Source organism: Penicillium hispanicum (assembly GCF_028827665.1).
Source record: "Penicillium hispanicum strain IBT 35686 chromosome Unknown utg000003l_segment0_segment0, whole genome shotgun sequence".
Lineage (NCBI taxonomy): Eukaryota > Fungi > Ascomycota > Eurotiomycetes > Eurotiales > Aspergillaceae > Penicillium > Penicillium hispanicum.
This window is the reverse complement of record NW_026623195.1, coordinates 3619847-3640868: the sequence shown is the minus strand read 5'-3', so window position 1 is coordinate 3640868 and position 21022 is coordinate 3619847. Positions and strand designations below refer to the sequence as shown.

General features: G+C 52.9%; 10 protein-coding genes across 10 annotated transcripts; 5 read left to right on the top strand and 5 right to left on the bottom strand.

Moving 5' to 3' along the window:
- Window positions 1–723: 723 nt before the first annotated feature.
- Window positions 724–2852, bottom strand: N7459_003755 (putative plasma membrane antiporter; the record flags this gene model as incomplete). Its single annotated transcript, XM_056942939.1, has 8 exons — window positions 724–1100; window positions 1168–1269; window positions 1323–1689; window positions 1747–1795; window positions 1852–2243; window positions 2301–2474; window positions 2525–2625; window positions 2798–2852. 8 exons carry the CDS (start codon window positions 2850–2852, stop codon window positions 724–726), a joined length of 1617 nt encoding a protein of 538 aa, XP_056802822.1.
- Window positions 2853–3715: 863 nt separating this feature from the next.
- Window positions 3716–4461, bottom strand: N7459_003754 (uncharacterized protein; the record flags this gene model as incomplete). Its single annotated transcript, XM_056942938.1, has 2 exons — window positions 3716–3911; window positions 3956–4461. The coding sequence occupies 2 exons, from the start codon at window positions 4459–4461 to the stop codon at window positions 3716–3718; spliced, it is 702 nt and encodes a 233-aa protein (XP_056802821.1).
- Window positions 4462–5653: 1192 nt separating this feature from the next.
- On the top strand, window positions 5654–6049 carry N7459_003753 (uncharacterized protein; the record flags this gene model as incomplete). Its single annotated transcript, XM_056942937.1, has 1 exon — window positions 5654–6049. One exon carries the CDS (start codon window positions 5654–5656, stop codon window positions 6047–6049), a length of 396 nt encoding a protein of 131 aa, XP_056802820.1.
- Window positions 6050–6365: 316 nt separating this feature from the next.
- N7459_003752 (FAD-dependent oxidoreductase) lies at window positions 6366–7863 on the bottom strand (the record flags this gene model as incomplete). The annotated part of the gene is made up of 5 exons (XM_056942936.1): window positions 6366–6549; window positions 6615–6690; window positions 6754–7053; window positions 7109–7394; window positions 7492–7863. The coding sequence occupies 5 exons, from the start codon at window positions 7861–7863 to the stop codon at window positions 6366–6368; spliced, it is 1218 nt and encodes a 405-aa protein (XP_056802819.1).
- Window positions 7864–8171: 308 nt separating this feature from the next.
- Window positions 8172–8465, top strand: N7459_003751 (uncharacterized protein; the record flags this gene model as incomplete). Its single annotated transcript, XM_056942935.1, has 1 exon — window positions 8172–8465. The coding sequence occupies one exon, from the start codon at window positions 8172–8174 to the stop codon at window positions 8463–8465; it is 294 nt and encodes a 97-aa protein (XP_056802818.1).
- A 195-nt stretch (window positions 8466–8660) lies between these two features.
- On the bottom strand, window positions 8661–10041 carry N7459_003750 (uncharacterized protein; the record flags this gene model as incomplete). Its single annotated transcript, XM_056942934.1, has 6 exons — window positions 8661–8969; window positions 9037–9336; window positions 9405–9596; window positions 9645–9712; window positions 9764–9800; window positions 9865–10041. 6 exons carry the CDS (start codon window positions 10039–10041, stop codon window positions 8661–8663), a joined length of 1083 nt encoding a protein of 360 aa, XP_056802817.1.
- A 685-nt stretch (window positions 10042–10726) lies between these two features.
- Window positions 10727–12390, top strand: N7459_003749 (putative MFS transporter; the record flags this gene model as incomplete). The annotated part of the gene is made up of 4 exons (XM_056942933.1): window positions 10727–10927; window positions 10988–11096; window positions 11158–11702; window positions 11764–12390. 4 exons carry the CDS (start codon window positions 10727–10729, stop codon window positions 12388–12390), a joined length of 1482 nt encoding a protein of 493 aa, XP_056802816.1.
- A 535-nt stretch (window positions 12391–12925) lies between these two features.
- N7459_003748 (aminoglycoside phosphotransferase family protein) lies at window positions 12926–13900 on the top strand (the record flags this gene model as incomplete). The annotated part of the gene is made up of 1 exon (XM_056942932.1): window positions 12926–13900. One exon carries the CDS (start codon window positions 12926–12928, stop codon window positions 13898–13900), a length of 975 nt encoding a protein of 324 aa, XP_056802815.1.
- Window positions 13901–14041: 141 nt separating this feature from the next.
- N7459_003747 (putative ABC multidrug transporter) lies at window positions 14042–18785 on the bottom strand (the record flags this gene model as incomplete). The annotated part of the gene is made up of 8 exons (XM_056942931.1): window positions 14042–14185; window positions 14243–14585; window positions 14650–15425; window positions 15477–15955; window positions 16015–16624; window positions 16680–16889; window positions 16946–18272; window positions 18328–18785. 8 exons carry the CDS (start codon window positions 18783–18785, stop codon window positions 14042–14044), a joined length of 4347 nt encoding a protein of 1448 aa, XP_056802814.1.
- A 1467-nt stretch (window positions 18786–20252) lies between these two features.
- On the top strand, window positions 20253–20651 carry N7459_003746 (uncharacterized protein; the record flags this gene model as incomplete). The annotated part of the gene is made up of 1 exon (XM_056942930.1): window positions 20253–20651. The coding sequence occupies one exon, from the start codon at window positions 20253–20255 to the stop codon at window positions 20649–20651; it is 399 nt and encodes a 132-aa protein (XP_056802813.1).
- Window positions 20652–21022: the final 371 nt, after the last annotated feature.

Below are 21022 nucleotides of genomic sequence, written 5' to 3'. Positions count from 1 at the left end.
GGTAGAGCTATGTGTAGCCTCCTCTCGCTGAAGCTTTGTGAGAGCACGCCGGCTCAGCTTGTCAGCCTGAACGCGGCCAAGTCCTCGCGCAGGGTAGTGACATCGTTGGTATCATGGTAGATCTCGGTGCCCTGGGTGCTTGTCTACACATAAGCTAAAATTCAATTGGTCCAGGCCACCGCGCAAGCTGAGGGCGTTCAGATTCGAACTGCGGAAGGAATGATGTTGGCATGATTCAAGATCAGAGCGAGCAGAAAGTACCGGTCAACAGGATTCGCCACGTACGAATTAACGTGCTCTCTTGGTTAATTTCATTGGGTTTCTTCCCACTATCCAACCACGCGTTCCTCAAGTTGCACTTGCGAACAACTTGGCACATGCGGCTTCACTCGATTTGTTTGTCACGGCCGAGATCTTCATTCATGAGGCCATGCGAATTATTGACGGCCTCGGGCACTGCAATGTCACCGCTGCATAAGATCTCTCCGATTACGATCGGGCGAAGAACCAAGCAGAGCTTCGGCGATTGGCAACTCTCGCGCACGGCACGCGACAGTATGTGAGAGCGGATCAACCAAAGGTGTCAACCTCCCATTCGTGATAGAAAGCCCACGCTGGATCAATCGTGAAGTCAAGTCGCAGGTATTGTCACCCAGTCCGCACTGATACCTGGAGAATGGCTCCGATCAACGTCTCCGACGACTGTGCATGCTACGCGGAAGACTAAACCACGTCCCTAGCAGAAACCTGCTCAACTTCCCGGGAGCTCCCTTTGGTGGATACACGCTCGAGCGACTCCACATATTGATTCTGCCCATTGGATCGGAGGCTAATCGTGTCGGTGTCTGGCTGTGCATGGTGATCGCGACACAAATGCTCACCCTGGTCAGAGATGCGGGAGAACCGGTTGTTGACGACGACGGAATGCGCACGACGATCCACCACGCTGTTGTTGGGCACCGGCTCATTCTCCGATAGCAGCAAGATCTCTACGGGGTGATCCCGGATGACAGGTATTCGCAGCCACTTGTAGATGCAGCTCAAGAGCGGAATAGACAGTCCGTGAACCACGACGGAGAAGAAAACCAGCCAGTACACCACTACACACAGGACTCATGGATCAGTATATGTCCGAGTCACGGGTATATACGGGCGAGGCCTTCTTACCGGGAATCATGCTCGCAGTCAAGTGGTTGATCTCGTCATCACTTTTGCCCGGCTCTGGGAGCAGTCGGCGCGCATATTCAACATAGGAGATCGCACCGACACCTGCTATATATTAGAAATCCACAGTTATTAGCCCGCAGAGAAAGGGAACTGACCGATGGGCCCAAAGTATCCCATGAAAATCGCCTCTTTCCAGTTACTGCACACCTTGGGCATGAAGCGATAGCCCAGCATGACTGCGGGAATGCGACGAAAGAGAAGAATCAAAATACCCAATGTGATGAGACGTGCAACCGTTATGCCGGTCGCATGCGGCAGATGGAGCTGGCTCCAAGGCATCGTGGCGCCAATAAACAGAAACGTCCCAAAGTTGAGTACCGTCTCGATGGTCGAGTTGAATGAATCGTGCCGCGCTTCAGCTTCGGCGTGGTACAGACCGTCCCAATTCAGAGCGCATCCCGCGATGAAACATGCTAGCGTCTCGTCCGATCCAAAGCAACCGCAGGTTCCCACGATAAACAGCTTGACGAGAAGGGAATGTTAGCTTGGCCTCGTGGGGATATAGTTCGGGATACATACCCCAATGGCAATCGGGAACAAGAAGAAACTCTCCCTATCAATCCATCTTCTGCCTGGCCGGTGAGTAATTGTCTACCAAACAGTCTCATCCCAAATATTGCTGACCTTCTTGATGCAAGATTAATACCCCGTCGGCCGAGAAAGCCCACCAGCAATCCGTACCCAGAGCCCAGCACGATCATGTAAAGAACCCCTTCCACAATCCAATGTGCCAGTGCCCGACCAACATCCCCGCCGAACCGCCCGGTGTCTGTCTCTCCAATCCAATCACGCTTTGTTGGACCAGCGTTTGACCCGGGTGCGTCCGCATAGCGCAGAAGGGAGATGGAGAGCAAGAGAAACGGGAATCCGAACCCATCGTTCCCCCCTGCCTCGGCCGAAATAAATTCTCGGAGGTGCCTTCGGACGTACTTGTCCGCAAAGGGGCCTTTTGCGATTGCCTGTGAGAGGACTGGATCGATGCAGATGACGCAGGAGCCGATGATCAATGCCGTCAACTGTGTCGACCCTGGTTAGCCGTCGGGCATTTCGAGCATGGTGACTGTCAAACACACGTATGAAAGATGGGGAATCATCAAGAGAATACAGGACGAGGTGGCCAGCCACTGAATCGTCATCAGAGGAAGCAGGCAGATGGTCAGTTCGACCAGTCGCTGTCGCAGGTATCTTTTGGGGAGCTCATAGCCCACTTTGACCATTTGAAGGCCAGTGACCAGACGGGTCAGTCCCTGAACAAGTCAGCGAAACTCGGAATGGAGGAGTTAGCTGGTCATCGTACATAGGCAATTTCCCCAGGGTCATCATCTTGCGCCCATCGGCTTACATTGATCAAGTTGGCGCTGACTGGTCCGAGCAAAATGCCCACCACCAACGATGGCACTAAACATCGAGTTAACAGCCCACCTCGACCTATACACACAGCGCAACTCACATGCTTCTCCAAGGTACCACCTTTGTTTGAGTTTGGTCGATATGAATCCAAACACCAAGAGATATAGGCCTGAAATGCGGTTAGATGATCTGATTGACGAGAGCCAAGCCGGAGTCTTACCTGAGAATGTCAGGACCACGTTGACGTTGCTGATGTCAAGAATTGGATGAAGCATCCTGTTCCCGCGACAGGCGAGGAAGCAGATTCAAAGCTAGCGGCTCATTCCAAGAGTTCGACCGGTATCGGTTTGAAGGTGATGCTTGTCGGGGTTGCTGGTCTTCGGCTTAGGAGCACAGAATGGGAGAATGATGAATATACCCCCCACAAAAGCAATTCCTAACAGGTCTGGCGGACGGGAACCTAAATTGTGCAGATGCCAGAATGATGTGATTCATCCGCCACGGAATGCACCCTTCTTGCGAAACCTGTCCAGATAACGGTTATTGCAATCTATACCTCGGTGGCTTGACTAGCGACACCCCTTCCCTCAGGGCGCAGCCTGTTCTGACGTGTCAGAGATAAAGGTTTCATGCCGGCCCGCCGACACTGGAGACGATATTGTGAAAGACAGGCACATCGTGGGGAGGGACTACATACACATCAATCAGAATCCCGAGACTTTTGAGGCCTTGTTTACGCGTTGACCGGTCAGAATACAGATGACAATAGTACGCCATCGCAGGAAATATTTCATCGACTACTGATTTGGCAATCTGACCAATCGGAACTAATGTCGGGAGCGTGAGAAGAGGTTGCTGTCCGCGGGCATGTTGATGGAGGAGAGGGGGGAAGAGAGAAACCGGCCACTCCAGGTTCTATTCATAATCATGCGAATCAACTATGCGGAAGAAGCTTGGTCCAATGCGCTCCTCGGCTCCTTGCGCGAGCGAGAGGCACGACCCTATCATCTCTCTCGCGGGTGGAGTGCTTCATGTCTGCAGTCCTGCCGTGTGCATGGATCGGCATGGCCAGAGCCAACCTGATCAGCAATGCAGGACCGGAATGTAAAGCCGTCATCAAGGGATAATGCCGTGGCATTCATTTCAGACGTTTCCAGCACGCTGCCACGAGCGTGCCGAGAATCGCAAAGACGGTGCAACCGGAGGAGGCATTCTGAAAGGATATACTCTCGCTCAAACACGTCGTGGCCAGGCCAACCTGCATCGCGGCCAAGACCAACGCGACGTAAATGGTGACCCCCGTCAGAAGGGTGAGGTAATCGCGAAAGAGCTCGCTGTATGGTAGGTGAACTGATATCCTCGCAGCACTATGCCATACCGGAAGGCGTAGACTTGGTTGAGTTGCGATAGCCTCAGCTCGCTGAACAAGTACCGCGAATTCTTCGGGGGAATGCCAGCGCCATTTGCCAGCAACTGCTGCACGAGTTGTTGCCGCTGGGGCCATCGGACGCTTGTTGGGAGCAGGCGATGACCATGCGCAATGGTGAGATCGCTTTCAAAGTGAATCAAGGCGATGTAGGAGTAGAGAAATCCCAGCGCGCATCGGTACAGCTCGCCGGTGCATGGTTGCGCGTCGTGGGTGACGCGTTTTTCGCGCTGACAACACAACACAGGCCTGCGCAGACCAGATGCGACGCCCAGAAGTCGGCCCTCAGCAGATATCGCCGGATCGATTTCAGATGGAAGCGTCGACCGGCCTCCCAGGCCAGATGCATGTCGATTCGCTCGTCCACCGCGATTTCGCTCGACGTGATGATGATAGTTCGGTGGCAGCCTTACCCCTGAGGATCGGATTCTTCTATCGCGAGTCGCTGCATCGCACATCCTGCATGGTAGGCGACAGGTGTCATGATGAGCTTGGCCGCCAGCTTCCAGTGTTTACAGCTGATATGATGATGCGTCTACACTGCAGATGGGATCTGGACGATCATGAAGGAACTGGTGGTGCGTCTACTATTGACTTCGGTCTGCCGTCGCGCGGTTGATCTGGCAGAATCACTAGTTCATGAAGTGAGGACGATCCTTCGTCACGACAGAGTCCACAATTACGAACCTATCCTTTTTCTATCTCGCCCCAGTTCTAGGGGGTTTGTCGGACGTGCTGAATCGCCCATCACGTCGTCCTGCACCATGCAACCGAGGTAGACCGGCGATGTTGAAGATATCCCCAGGTCTATCGTCTCATGGATAAGACAGATGAGTCCGATGGAATGCAGAAATCGATCGGCGTCTCAGCCTTCTAAGGTTGGGTTGTCTGGATTCCTACTGTCACATTCCATTTCTCGGTTCGTCGGTTCATTGAAATAACATTCCCCAGCCCCAGACTGACACGCACCTTTCAATGGGATGAGGCTTTTGATTCATTTCGTTGGGGGTTGGAATCATGGCCTGCGTCGGGGCAGCTTTCGCCCGGTCTCGACAGATTCAAATTCCATTTCCATTTCCGAACCCATACATTGCTGGCAGTGACACTGGCTGAACTGTAACAAACGTGCGTTTGCATATATTCCAACTCTGCGGAGATATGAAAGTGACTGCTTGTTTCAAGCTGATGTTGGCTCTATGCGATGCCGACGGGTTCAACGCCGGGTCGATATACACGGCAAACTTAAGCTCGTTGGAATATTAAACCAACCACTCTGTTCAGTAGATCGCATGTCAAATGTAGTTATGCCTTCTTGTAGCGCGAGTCTTGTCTGCCATGTTCCCACATACCTCCAGCTTCCTGGATTCAACTATACAGACTTGCCGGATGCGGAAAGTAGAACTTCATCCCCGGATTCGACGAAGACGGTCAACAAAGATGTCTGCATGTCAACATCAAATGTGAGGAGAATGCATTGATCTACAAGCAGGTGTGATTGATAGCTATATCAAGCCCCTTGTATCCCGGTGCAGAGACTGGGTATCAAGCAAAGAGCTCCTCATCCGATCACCGACTCTATCTGGCCTTCCTAGTCGCACCGCAAACAACCAAAGACTCGCCTCTCATCTCTGTCGCATTTATCCATCCAAGATGCATTTCACCAACACCGCCGCCCTGGCTTTGGCCTTCCTCTCCACCTCCGTCTTTGCGGCTCCCACTCCCACTCCCCAGGCCGGGCGGGAAATCACTGCCACCATCCAACTCGCCAACGAGGAATCTGGCGCCTACGCCGACGTCACCCTCCCCGTGGACGGTGTCAAGCGGCCCGTTCAAGAGCTCTGGGGACATACCGCCGTTGCGCAGCACGGTCTCGTCTTCGCGTCGAGCGCCCAGCTTACTGCTTTTGAGCAGACGACTGTCTGTACCTTCACCGAGGAGCCACGCCTGAGCGCAACCGTCGATGCAGACAAGACCTGGACATCCTTAGGTGGCTCGGTGGTGGAACTGTGCGACGCATTTGTTACTTGTGTTTGCGAGGGCATGTAAAGGTGCTTGATGCACTGCAGGAAGGGAATGGCAAGGGACCCAAGTGGTTGTTGACCTATCCATGGATAGATCATGCACATTAATGTATGTATATAAAAGGGAAGGGTGTCAGGCGCCGGAACCTGGAAGTATGAAACTCAGTCAAGCCACACTGATGATTTGGATTAATGCATGAGAAATTTATATAATCCCTACTTGCATCACACTAGTGCTTCTCTCCTGCCAAGGTTGCAGCCACTCATAGTAGTCTTGTGTAGTGGCTGATGGATTTTGGGAATTTGGTCGACAAGATCCCAGGTTGCTTCAATCCCAACTATCATGGGTCGGCTTGGGATTGAAGCACTCGCGCCGCCACCAACGGGCTTCCCTCCAAGATCCTCGAAAAGTCGTGAGCATCCAGACACGCCTGCCGTGAACTGAGGAGGCTTGGTTCGACACGCGCGAAGATATCACGTTCATAAGCAGAGAGTGACTGGGGCAATGTGTCGGTTGCAAATGATCTAACATAGCAAGGAGCATTATTAGTATCACGGCCCAAGTGAGAATTGGGATTCTGGGCTCATACTCAGTAATTGTCATATCGACGTGGTGGATCAGATCCAAGACATCGACAATCGCATTGTTAGCGCCTTCGCCTCGAACTATGACCTGGTTAGAATCTTCACGCGTCGTTGGAAGACACGTCGTATATGCCTGTGACGTACACATGGTCATTGTATGAGCCGAGTCTCCCACCAGCACCGCTCGGGGGTGCGGATGCGGCTGACCGGGTGAAAACAGCCAGTCCTCAATCCGAATGGAGCGCGCCTCACTGTCATCCGGTAGCTTGTGGACCAGAGACCGGAACGGCTCAGCCCAGTTGGCCGTTAGTGTTTTCATGAGCGCAATACGGTCAGCGTCGAGTGTAGGAACGGCGATCCCTTTGGTATCGGCCCAGGAGACGATGATCTGACAGTGGTACCTATCTGTACTGCTGTCTTCAAAGTTCCTGGGCGTATCAAGGACTGCGATGGTGTTAGCAACGACTACCGACATGTCAAGCGCGCTATCAGCTCTTACAACTGAAGAAAAGAAACACATCGGTGTCGGGATGTGATCCTTGAAAGATGAACGGATCGATCGACTGCGCACCATCCATCTCCTGTGCAGAATACAGCGTCGATGCGCCGAGCAGCTGCACTGGCAATGGGTGCATCTGATGGCCATCAGGATACAAGATCTGGCGCGTACGCGATCGAGCGCCATCGCAGGCAACTAGTAACCGCCCCGTGTAAGAAGAACCATCCTCAAAATGCGCAGTGATGGTTTCGGCAGTGGAATCAATCGTCGCGAGCGTTTTGTCCCACTGGCGCAGGATGGATGTAAGTATTCGATGTGATCTGGCAAAGTGTCGAGATGAAAAAGCCAAAAACAAAAACCCCGCGGCTTCACCACTCACTCACCTGAACCTCCACGCCCGACGTCAACAACTCCCGCAATCGACCGCGGTTGACACGAATGCGCTCCGCAGCAGGGACAGTGTACAATGCTTCGCCGGACTTCAAATTGAAAAATTGAAACTGCCCGACATCGCCACGAGCTGCGGCATCTTTGTTAACAAACGTCTCGGGGAATCGCTTCACCAGGTGCTCTGGCAGAAGCTCACGCAGAGCAGGCAATGCCCAGTGCAGCGTCAAACCCCATCCGCCACTGCGAGCATCGAGTGCAGAGTCGCGATCGAAGATCTGGAAGCGCACGCCGAGACGCTGCAGATGCTGAGCCAGCACCAGGCCACTGATACCCGCACCGACGATCAAGACCGGCGGATCCGACATGGTGTGTTGCGCGGATGGACGCGCAGAGAATCAGGATCGTCGAGGGTCTTCTGTTTGCCTCGGGCTTGTACCGGGCGATGCCAGTCGCAGCCGTGTTCTGCGCCTTGACAGGATCAAGCTGACAGGATCAGGCAGGGATCCTGATGGCCACTTTTCCATCTCTGGACGACTCTCGGACAAGGCCAGAGTGGAGCGCAACCAACCCAGTCTCGCCAGGCGGAATCTGATCCTTCTGCATCCCGATGTGAGCCGAATGATGCGACACTAGTGGACGCTAGTTATACATTTGGCTGCTGATGGCTGATCTCATGGATCCACCCCACGCACCGCAACCCTTCAACCAGGCGCGGCGCCGGACTCCGCCGCCTCGAAACCACGCCGGCTGCGAGACCAAGATCGGCGCCCGCGTCCTCGACTGCGCCAGACCTAAACTTCCCCCGGGCGATCCTCTGGGGGCCTCTGATGCGTCGACAGCGATCTCCCGGGCCCACCGTACAGAGTTTGGGCTCACCGAGATTCTATCCCGTTCTATCCTCTCCTTTGCTGGCTGCATGGCTGATGGAACGGGACAACACCACCTCGAAGGAGAGTTTAATGCCTAGCGTCATGCACGCTGCCCCAATGCCTGGCACCGGCTGACGCCAACATCGTCTGATTGTGTGTTGTGAGTGGACCAGCAAATGTTTATGATCTCTTGTTCAACTCAAATAGGGGATCTCCTGTGGAAGATAAGGGCAAACCAGAGTCTCGTTCAGATCCACTAATTTACATATACTCCTTCCCAACTGACTTTATAATTACGAGGCGATCGGCATGTTCCCCTCCGTCGACCCGTTCTCTAGTGACACTCGATACTCCACCGTCATCTCGATCCCACCATGGGATGGCTGGCGGCTAGCCAGGATTAGCTCTTCGCTAGGCGTGCGCTTCGGCTGCGATGGTCCAGACGCGTTCGAGTGCAGGCGGGAACGCTGGTCCTTGGACCATGCCTCCATCGCGTAGCTCCGGCCACGGCTGTCGTAATACTTGCGCCCGCTGGTCGAGCGGAAATCACGCACGAAGCCTTTCAGCAGGGGTGCCAGGTACGGAATACAGGTGACGATATTCTGGAGCTGGTCAGCAGCTGCTCGCGCTCGCATTGGATTCCGTCCATTCTCGCATGAAGCTGCTTACCCCAACATTAAATTCGACGGTCCCCCACAGAACCAGCATCGTCGAGTTGCCATCTCCAAAGGCGACCCGGTGAATCTGGGTCAATCGGAGAATCGAGCATACGGTGGTAAACAGACCGAGAAGGAACAGGCAGACAACGCCCGCCTTCTGCGCCGGCTTGATGTTCAATTTTAGAAGCAGCGGGATGGGGAGGAAGATGATCATCACGTCGCAGATGATGGTGAAGATGGCCAGTCCGTAGAAGGTCGCTCCAACCGGAAGACAACTCCCATGGACGTGTGGATTCCATGCCTTTTCCACCTAGGCCGGTTGCGACAAGACCATATCAGTGGTCACATCAGCCGGGACAGCGATGGGCGATTGCTTACCGGTGTGCAATCCAAGATGAGCACCAAAGCCCCAGCGATGTGACCCAACGTGGAGATCACAATTACCGCCCAAATCAAGGCCCGGTAGAAGGTCTTCGAGGTACCGGAGAGCAATCGGAGATAGCTGAGGCAAAGAGAGGCCTTAAACCCAGCGATGCCGATCTGGTAGAATGGACGCCCTGCATAATTAAGCTACCAGGCATCAGTCGTCGCCGGGATGACGGGTTCTTTGTTGCTCACTTTTGTATACGTGGACAGGTCGGTCTTCGCGCGCAGCTTGAGAGGCAGTCCAAGTCCGTATCTGCTTTCTGGGCGGGGGTGAGCAGATATCAACTGACGCCAAGGGCAGCAGGACTCACGGGCAATGCAGAGCGCACTGTATACCATGCTGAATATCTGCATTTGCATGTCAGGGTCGAGCATCGACTCAAGTCGATCCCCATTCTCACAGGTTGCGTACCATGCTCACCACCATCACGTAGTCAGCGGCGCCCAATCGACTCGCCCGCGCGCGCACACCTAGTCGAAGACACACCGTGATCCCCATCAACAGCGTCAGGCTGATACATACAGCCAGAATGAGCTTGTACTGCGATGCAGCCTCGGCCTGGGGTGTGGCATTGTGCACCCAACCCATTGTCGCAGTGGTTCACAGGACGAGAGTCACAGCATCGAGATGGAACAAGCCATCACTCCACGTGAAGACAGTGAACCTTGCATTCATGCGTGGCCTTGCTTTCTTCTTTGCTTCTGTCCAGTCAATTTTCAATTTCGTCTGGCGCCAATCGCGTGGACGCGTCTGCCTCTTGCTCCCCCTTGCGCCATCCGCGAGACCCGTCCACCCCCAAGGGAGCCCGAATGAACCAGTGAGAACTCAGTCCAAAATCACGCACGGCAGTCTCCAATGCTGGTATCCGGAAGAAGATCCGTGCAATATGCCAGATGACAGTCCGACAGCGCGATACCTGGCGACCAGGGTCCCGGTCTAGTTCGACGCCAGGGTGGAGAGTCGCAAACCCTAAGGGACGGATCAGGCAGGAATCGACGGTCGATCGCCCGATTCACAGTGATTTGATCTGGTATCCTGCGACTAGGGATGATCATTTGTCCGTCTAGAGCCTGCATGGACGCCGAAGCTCGCTGCATGTATTTCGTTTCAGGCCGGCATTTCACTCCATTATGCGCGTTCCACCTCTCCCTCCGAGCTTTCCCATTGTTTCTTTTTTTTCTCCGGTGTTGCTGCTGCTTTTTGGAAAATTCCCCTCCTCTTGTCTCTGCGCTTTTTGTCCTCGCCTTGATCCCATCTGCAACTGTGGTCGGACATGGGCGAAAAGCAGCCCGATGCAGTTCCCCGGACGGTGGGCGCTGATCGACTCGACGACGCCGTGGTTTATCTCGAGGCCCACGAGAATGACAACGCCAGCGTCGATCTCGTGGCACTCCGTCGCAAGATCGATCGGCGGTTGATGCCGTACCTGTTTGGCTGTTATGTCTTGCAGTTCCTGGACAAAGTGATGCTGAACGTGAGTCACTTGCCTCCCCGGGTCATCGATGCAGCTGATGTGAACCATGTCCAACCGTAGTATGCCGCAGTGATGGGACTGAAAAAGGATCTCAAATTGGTCGGGAATGAATTTTCCAACATGGCTACCTGGTTCTTCCTCGCCTACCTGATTGCAGAGGTCCCCAACGGTGAGTTTCGCGGCCTTCTCCCCCCTTGCTAGCATCGGCCATGAACTGATGCCATGCACAGTATACTGCTTGCAGAAAACCCCTGCTGCCAAATGGCTCGGGGGCAACGTCTTCCTCTGGGGAGTTGCGGCTGCTGCTTCGGCTGGCGCTCACAACTACCAGAGCCTGTTGGTCGCCCGGGTGTTTCTCGGTATTTTTGAGGCAACGGTCGGCCCATCGCTGATGCTGTTAAGTAGCCAGTTCTACACGCGCAGCGAGCAAGCACCTCGTTTCACCTTCTGGTATATGGGTCTGGGTGTTGCACAGATCATCGGCGGCATCATCTCCTTTGCCTTCCAGCACGTCGAGTATGCCGTCTTGGATGGGTGGCGCATCATGTTCCTAGTACTAGGGCTGGTGACTGCCGTCGTGGGCACATTGACTTTCTTCTTCGTCCCAGACACGCCAATCAAAGCTTTGTGGTTGTCGGACCGCGAGAAGATCGCACTGCTGCAGCACGTCAGCGAGAACCAGACCGGTCTTTGGAGCTCGGCGTTGAGTTTGAACCAGATCTGGGAGGCTGTTCAGGATATCCAGCTCTGGTTGTTGACACTGACCACGATATTGGTAGTCAAGCCTCCTTCTCCCGTCTTCTATTAGATCGATATGCTTACTCTTTTGGTTTTAGATGTCCGTCTCCAGCGGTGTTGTGACAACGTATTCCTCGACATTGATTGCCGGCTTTGGATTCTCTGGTCCCATCTCAGCCCTTCTCAACACTCCATCAGGCCTTGTAAGCATCTTCTTTACCCTCCTGGTTGGATTTGGCATCCGCCAAACTTCCCATCGCTGGGCCTGGAATGTCTTATGCACCATCCCCGGCATCATTGGTGGCGGACTCATGTCCTTCCTCCCCAAGACCAACACCGCTGGCGTGCTGATCGGCATCTACCTGGTCAACGCCATTGTGGCAACGCTCCCGATTCTGTATCAGTGGACCATGGCCAACTGCGCCGGCCATACCAAGCGCGCATTCGCCAGCGCGCTCGTCGCTGGCTCCTTTTCGGTCGGCAACATCATCGGGCCACAGACTTTCCAGGCCCGCGACGCGCCCGAGTACCAACCGGCGAAGATTGCAGTGCTCGCCACGCAAGCCGGCGCGGCAGTTCTCTCCGTCGTACTGTTCCTCTATTATCTTTGGGAGAATCGTCGGCGAGACCAGACACGGGGCTCGGTGACCGAGTCAATGATTGATGAGACCAAGTGGGCGGGGCTCACCGACAAGGAGAATCCTCATTTCCGCTATGCGTACTAGACCCGATATACTACCCCGTGGGATAGCGGGTCAGTGGTGCTGGAGGGCTCTTCTGTCGCATTGTATAAGAGGGTCCTGTCAGTGTATATAAACTGGTTATAATTACAACAATTACTTCGAAGTTCTCGTGCAATCGGAAATTGTGAGCCCGAAAAACTTTTCCTTCTCTTCTCTCGTAATTCTATCTCCATGAATCCTAAGTGTCAATATCGTCAAGTCCTTGTCGCCGTATGTACTCTCAGCGGAGGTACTTCCAAGGTTGTGTACCTAGTAGTCTTAATCCAGTTAGTGCTTCATGTGATACAAGATCCCACCCTCGCTGGCCCTTCGATGTTACCCCGAAGAATCCTGGTGTTGACAACAGAATGCTTCTCTCCAGAAGTCACTCCCTATCAGAGCCAATATCTCGCCACAAGCCATTAGTACTTCCTGTCATCCTGCATCAGCAACTGGCACGAGTCTGGAAGCCCGCGCTTGGCTGCTCCAGCTCAATCTTCGCTCTTGGGATCCACAGATCATGGAAATAAGTCAAGCGATGGACAGAGACGAAACGAGGGAAGGGACCTTCCAGAACAAGTCCTTGCCAAGTGACCAACCACAGATTCACACTCAACTCCCAACTGAAGTCGGGGCTAGGGTGAAAGTTGAAGCCCCGCCAAAGAACCAGCCCCTTGACAAAGACAAAGCTGTGCTCAAGGCCAAGCTGATGCACCAATATCTCAACTTCCACCAAATACAAGCCGAGGAAGCAGAAGCCAGAGCCAAAGTAAGAGACGAAGAAGGCGAGGTGCTCTACACCTTTCACGGCCGCAAGATTGTTCGAATCAGCGAAAATCTCGTGGTGAAAAAAGCCCAAGATCTTCGAATCCACGAAGCTTCGAATCTTCGCTTCGTTGCGGAAAAGACATCCATTCCGGTACCGAAAGTGCACGACGTGCGCTGGGAGGATGGGGTATTGGTCGGCATCGTGATGGACTACATGCCTGGCAAGTCGCTGGAAGATGTCTGGGACACGTTAAGCCCTGATCAGAAACAATCCATTACGCAACAACTTCGTGGCTACCTCTGCCAATTGCGCAATCTAAAAGGCGAGTACATCGGTGCGGTTGATCGTGGCACCGTCTCAATGGGCAAGTGGACGTCTATCCAAGGAGGGCCCTTTGATTCCGAGCGGGAATTCAATGAATGGATACTGGACGATCTCAGCTCGGGAATCTCCGCGCCGCTTCGATACTATGCGAACTGCGCGCTGACCGATGGTCACGATATTGTTTTCACGCATGCCGATTTCTCTTCTCGCAATATCCTAGTGGATGAAAATTGCCAAGTTACAGCTGTCCTCGACTGGGAATTCGCTGGCTGGTATCCCGAATGGTGGGAATACTTCACCACGTATGTGAATTTCCAACGCGGGAAGGATTGGGGCGATTATCTCTGCTCTATTCTGCCCCCTCAGTATGAAAGAGAGTTTATCGCCATGTCTTATGTGTCTCATCTATGTCGCAGCTAGACCATAGACCATGGACATTATCCAATCTATTTCAACAGAATAGTCGCTCTTGTGACTCCAACGGAAACAAGAGTCAATGACTCGATCCGTGATGTAGTATACAGTTGGCATGTGCAAGATATCGAGAACAGTGTTCAAGCATCACTTCGATCGCCAAAATGGTTTCATAGCAGACCGCACGTAAACAAGAAGATACACCATCAGGTAGTTTGTGATGGTGAAAGTCAAGAAAATGCCAAAATAAAGCCAGATCTTGGATTCATCGAGTCCAATTGCGGACAGGTACTGCCCCATGAGTTAACTCTGGCGTGAAAAGGTCTTCAGTGGGTAGATCCGACTCACATCGTCACCGTGCTGATATGCACAATATCCACACTGGCCGCTGCTCGTGAGATTGGAAAGGTAGCCAACACCTGTCGCATTTATCCAGGACCCAGCATATTCGTCACAGGACATATTAGGTGGACTGTCGAACATGGTCAATTCACTCCCCGTGCAGTGGACGTCGGTGCCGCGCAAGACCACAGTCAACACACCACCAATCCAGTAGGTGAATGGCGTGATGTAGTACATGGTGTATTTCCAGAATGCAGGCATCTGGTCATGGTGGCGCAGGGTACCGTTAAAGAGCTCACACATGATGATGAAGAACGGCATCAAAGTTGCTGCGATCATAGCATCAGAACTGATTTGAGAGCGTGATTGTCAGCGTATTGATCTCGAGAAGGGTGTTTGATACTTGTTCGCACCTCAACGCAGCAATCCATTGCCCCCAGGAAGTAGCAAAAAGGAAGAACATGAGGAACATGAGAAAAGTGTATCCTGCCGCGAAACCCAGCGGTAGTCCAACCATGAAGTAGTATAAAACATAGAAGATGACCGCACCCACAATGGCATATGGGATCTCAGAGACAATTTGCGCGGTGCTGAATGCAACCCAGCCATACACACCACTTGGGCCCTCTCGTGCCAGCCAGATGTCACGGTTTAAGATAAATCGCATGGAGATGGCGTTGATAAACTCAGGCACTAGCATGAGGATCAAAAAGCAGGAAAATGCTTTTGACTGAAGATCAGTGCTACTGTTTCCGATCTGGAGGTAGGTAAGTCCGTTGATCAGCGCGTGGATGAACGAAGCGTAGAGCCGCGAATATGGATATTCAGCGGTTCGCCAGAACTGGCGACAGGTCCGTTGAGTGAGCAAGGCAATTTGATGGCAGAGTGGAGGCGACATAGGGGCTTCTTGGCCAGCCTTTCTCTTCTTGTGAGAGCGAATGGCCGCGATCTCTTCCTTGACAGCGGCGGCCTCTTCCGAGTTCCGCCAAACCGACGCCCAGTTAGCCTGATTTCCAGTGTCCTTCATACCATCTACCACCACCTCAATGAGAAAATCGGCCGCATTGGTCGCATTTTGAGAGTCATGTCCGTGCTTGTGGAAGTATTCGAAAATCGCCTGACCGGACTCGCCGACTGGTCCAAAATAATAAGTGCTTCCACCAGGACTCAGGGCAAGAACACGGTCAAACTGGAATTTGTTAACACATGATCCATGGGAAAGCAGAGCACATATATTTACCTCCTCAAATTGCTGCTGGTTGGCCTGGTGAATGGTACAGAGAACCGCCAGTCCCTGATTAGCCAGACGCCGAAGCAGTGCTACGATGCTGGTTGCGCCTTGGCTATCGAGTCCGCTTGTGGGTTCGTCCAAGAACAGGAGCAGCTTGGGCCGGGCACACAGTTCCACTCCAATTGTGACGCGTTTCTTCTTCTCGATGTCCAAGGACCCAATCACGGCGTTTTGCAGCTCCACCAGATCCAATGTATGCAGAACGGTGCCCACATATGCGTACTTTTCTTCTTTGGGAATATGATGGCTCTGTCGAAGGAGAGCAGAGAATTCGAATGCCTCGCGAACTGTACTGCTCTCGTCATGAATATCCATCTGCTGACAGTATCCGATTTGCCGGTTGAAGGAGGCGTCGATTGGCTGGTCGTCCACGCACATAGACCCTGTGACGATACCGGCGCTCTGCCTCTGGGTGAGTGCAGTTAACACTGAACCAACAAATGTCAGCGAATTTATGCCAAAACTCTCTCCATTCACCAAGTCTTACATGTAGATTTTCCTGCCCCAGAAGCTCCAACAAGGGCTGTCAGACTCCCCGGTTTACAGTAGCCGCAGACACCGTCAAGCAGTTTGCGAGTCTCCTTGCCAATTTGCACATCCAACTCAAGGTCAGACCAAGTGAAAGTGGAATCAGTACCAACCAATGCTGGTTTAGGGTTGGCATTGGGAAATGCAATCGGGGATACTCTGAGGTCTGCTGGGACGGGCTTTTGTTCCTCATCCAGACTTGCTCCCTTTGGGCGACTGAACCAACGGCGAGACCCTTTGTATTGAATCGGACCAGTACTGTTCAACTCCCACTCCAGTACTTCACTCAGCCAGCAGGTTAACGCAACAAAAACCACTGTGAAAAGACAGAGGATGCCAAAGTTGCGCCACACATGGCTATAGTGGAAACCAAACTGTGTCGCCAGATAGTCATCACCATTCACGATGGTGGTTCCGATCTGACTCCCGGCATAAGCACAGGTCTGATATGCAACGTCAGTGTAATTGGGACCGGATGGTACAACTGATGAAGCGGCACAGGTGAAGTTGACGTTATGAAATTCGGCAGCCATGACGGCCTCGTAGGCGTATAAAACGGGTGTCGTGTACTGAATTCAAGGATTTAGTCTTCAACGAAGATGAGAGCAATCAGTGGAGACGTACCGCTATCCAGCCTACCCAAGGAACATTTTGAATCAGTTTTTCGACTGAAAGGAGGTAGCCACCAAAGACGATGCACATCAACATAGCCACACCGCAGTATCGCAACGCCACTTCAAAGTTTCTAGAAAGCGCAGCAAAAACACGAAACTGCGATGTCATGCATATTGTGCACATATGGATGAAGAGGAAATCAATGAAGAATGGCCCAGCCTGTCATGATGTCAGCACATCCAGGAATGAGAGCATAGATGAGAATTGAGACTCACATCAGAGCGTAGACCAGACAAGAAGTAAAACACAACAAGATATAGGAAGGTGAGTAGCGTGCTTATCACCATGTCCTGTAGGACACGAGCCAAGCAGACCGCGCTGGGACGAACAAATGCAAACTTCTTTTGACGAGTAAGGATATCGCGGCCCTGCATGGCATCTTCTAGTTCCGACATCTGCAGCCAGGCAAGCAAGATGGAAGAGTAAAACAAGACACCGCCACGCGAGTACATGCCGTCAGTGGTCTGGGGTTGGTCATAGAACATTGACCCGATCAACAGCCCGTTAATCACGGCGGAGACCAGCTTGATGTACAATGGGCCCATGTGGCCCTTAAGCTGCCACAGCTGACGCTGAGTACAAAGGACGATCTGCCGAAACAGTGATATTGTGTATGGGGAATTGGACGACACGAAACGAGACTTGTCACTCTGCATCGTCCGCTTGAACTCTTCCGTGCTTCCACACTCCGAGTCTGTGGAGCATAATCCATTTCCCTTGTCGCCAGTGCGCTGATATTCGTACTGCTCAATCAATCTTTCAAGACTTTTGAACGCGGAACTCTGCCTAAACACCGCTTCTAGCTCAATCGGCCCCTTTGGAGCCCGGTCTTCCCATCCGGGTCGAAACCTTCGTCGCTCGGGAACGGTGATGCTGGTGAGGAAATCAGAAGTGGTTTGCATGTCGGCACATTCATATCCCAGCTCCTCGAAATATCGCTTTGCCTCGTTGGCCGGGCCCTGGAACAGCATTCGACCCTCGTCGATGAGAAGAACTTTGTCCATCAGTGCATAAATGGCATCGGAAGCTTGATACAGGGTGAGCAATGTTGCCTTTCCACAGGTATCAGTCATGATACGCAGACTGCGAGCATAGTCCAGGGCAGAAGATGCATCCAGTCCACGAGTCGAGTTGTCCCAGCAAGTAACCGACGAGTCCGTAGCCAGCGATTCGATAATTGAAATCCGCTTACGCTCACCACCCGAAACACCTCGGATATACTCATTGCCCACCAGCGTATTCATCGTATGGGTCATTCCAAACACACGTCCGTAGATCTCAAGGTACCGCGGGATTCGGTCCTGATACCTCTTCGGTGTTGTGCTTTGCAGTGCAAATTCCAGAGTCTGTCTCACATTGAGTGTCGGGAAATGCACATCGTCTTCGGGCACGTAGACCACAGCACTGCGGTAATGCTTGCGAACCTCCTCGGGGTTCAGGCCAGAATAGTCAATGGAGCCTGTAACCCCGAGAAAAGAGGAGTGGTGGCCAGCAATTGTCCGAAGTAATGTTGAACAACCAGCTCCTGGGCGGCCCAAAACCCTATTCAGACTTTTATCAGGCGATGCAACGCGTTGCAGGCGATAGGTGCACTTACAGCATCATCTCTCCACTATCCACCACCCCGGAAAAATCACGGATCAGAGCACGGCCGCTCTGTGGCTTCTTGGACGATAACCACGGCTGGATGGTCCATTCATAGATATCCTGTAGAGTGATTGTGCGCCACAATGCCATTCCCAGAGTCTTGATGTCGGCATGGCCATTGCCCTCACCCCAGGTGGACAGGGATTGGAAACATACACCGAGATGAGAGCGTTTCTTGCCTCCCTGGACCTGTTCCTCGAGAAACTTATCGAAAGAGCAGTGAGGCTCTGAGTAAATTTGATTCGAAGCCGAGTGATCCTTCTCAGTCAACGTATGGTGGATATCGGCGATGGCATCTTCATCCTCGTGGGATACATATACCCGTGGGCCATGGTCTCCTAGGGGTGATACTTCCTGGCCGGAAGCAAAAGATGAGTTATGAGGACGAGAATGAAGTGGAGCAGGCATCTTTCAACCCTTTCAGAACCAGTGTTATTGTGTACAGATGGCCACAATAGACAGCATCTCCTCATAGGCGGTTAAAGAAAGAGAAGAAGAAAAAAGGTCTTGGTCTTGAACTCCCATCTTTATACAAGCGAGTGCCCCGAATCTATTGGGGCCCCAGAAAGGAAGCCAAGCATCACCGTGACTCTTCTTCCCCAGATGGCCAATCCCACGAAAAAGAAAAACTGAATCCGGCTGGGAAGCAACGAGATCCTGTGGGGCCATCACGAACGGATGAGACTATCCGATCGCAATCGGGTCTCCGGAGGCCAATCAGCGATGCACAGGGAACTGGCCACGAGAGCCCCTAGGGGTGAAGAACCAGGCTGCACCCCTTCATTTCCCCGATTCAGGCGACTCCTTCGAGAGCAGCATGGAAAAGCGGCGCATGCCGCGGACACCGCGGCGTAAGTTTGGCACAATCAGGAAGCCAAGAGGAGAGGCTCCACCGCGCCAGCCACTCGCAAGTGCGGTTCAGAGCGGATCCGATTCCTGGCGGTGATGGTGACAGGTCGGTGTGGCAAGCTAGTGGCACGCCGGCGGTTACTTCGTCAAGGCGGTCTTTCAATCCCCATGATGCCATAGGTGGAACGTGGCGGAGATAGACGACCCAGGCTGCAGGGCTGGCATCCTTCTGATGGATTTGTGCATTATTAAGAGTCAAGTCAGGTGGCTCTGTCGACTGGGGGACACGATGGAAGGATCCATACGACAGGAGCCCTTTGTGATCACTGCTGTCTGCTTTCTGGCGTGGCCGAGTCCCGCCCTTTTTTTTTTCTTGCGACGTGAAGAAAGGAAGAAGCAGAATTCCCTCATGATGCGGATGACAGCTGCAGGCGACGCCGATCGTCGGAGCCTCAGGCACGCCACACAATGGCCGTGTTTCTCTTTTTCGACGCCAATCGGGAGAATTCCCTGCATATCTAGAAATGGTTATGATCAAAATTGACTGTGATGGATGTTCTCGAATTATTTCAAGGATTGATCCATATTGCTGAAGTACATAGCTGAATAGGACGGAAATATATATATCTGGCTCTCCTACGTGCATAGGGTATGCAAAATCCGGCTGGAACTATACGATCTGCATGTACATATCTGCATATTCGTGTCGACCATCAGGAATGGCAACCCTCAAACACTACAAATGAAAACATGCCAGCACTTACCAGTCATCCCGCGGGTCAATTGAAAATCCATCCAATTACAATCGTATTATGGAATAGAAACAAAGCGATCGCCGTTGGATCGGATTCCAATGATTTCCAAGGTTCGATCGGCGCCCGCTGAGTCATCACCCACACCGCCTCCCGATCGACGGATTTCCGTGTTGGAAATGTTGCAAGACTCTTGTGTCCCTCGTCTCTGCAACTGCGACTGCAAGTGCATCCTGCAGGACGATCCCGCCATGTCCGCACTTCCCCACAAACCATGCTCTACAATGCGTTGATACGTACCCACCACATCACCTCTCGCAAGAAAGTCGCGGCCCTGAAGCGCGCCGCCGACACCCACCAATGCTTTGTGCTCCTGCGCTCCGGGGGCTGCCCCGGCATCATGTATGTCGAGGGCCGTGACCAGGCACAGGTCGAGTCATGGGTTGGAGTGGTGCGCAAGCTTCGTTACAAGGATTTCCAGCTGGTCACAAGACCGGGACAACTGGCACCGGACAACGCAAATGCACATGCAGGCCAGAGTCCTTCGAAGGAATTGCACTCGAGCTCGATTGACCGCGGACTTTCAGAAGTTGACAGTGTCAAGGAGTTTGGCGGTCGCATGGCGCAACGGGGGGTGTGGAATTGGTGGAGGAAGGGAATGGGATACGCCTAAGATCCCTAGGCTCCCTCGACACTTCAGCAATTGGTGCTTTCTTTTCATGTATCGACCAGCATTTGTGGTGATATCTCGCTCGCATGTGCGACATTTCCAGTGAACGGTTGGAATTTGACATTCGGCCTACGTCATCGGCAGTCCGCTTGTCTGGGACAACCTCATCCAAGCGAGAATGACCACACTGAGAACAATTCCAGCCAGGATGTATACATCTATTCTTTGATCTCGATGATGGAGGTTGCTTAGCCGATTTCCCGGTCTATCGATGACCGGATGATTCTTTTCTGGCCGCGGGAACCGGAGATATAGATCGAATTCGGAGAGAAATCTCCGATCGGCTTTTAGAGCGGAACACGGACAATACCCTC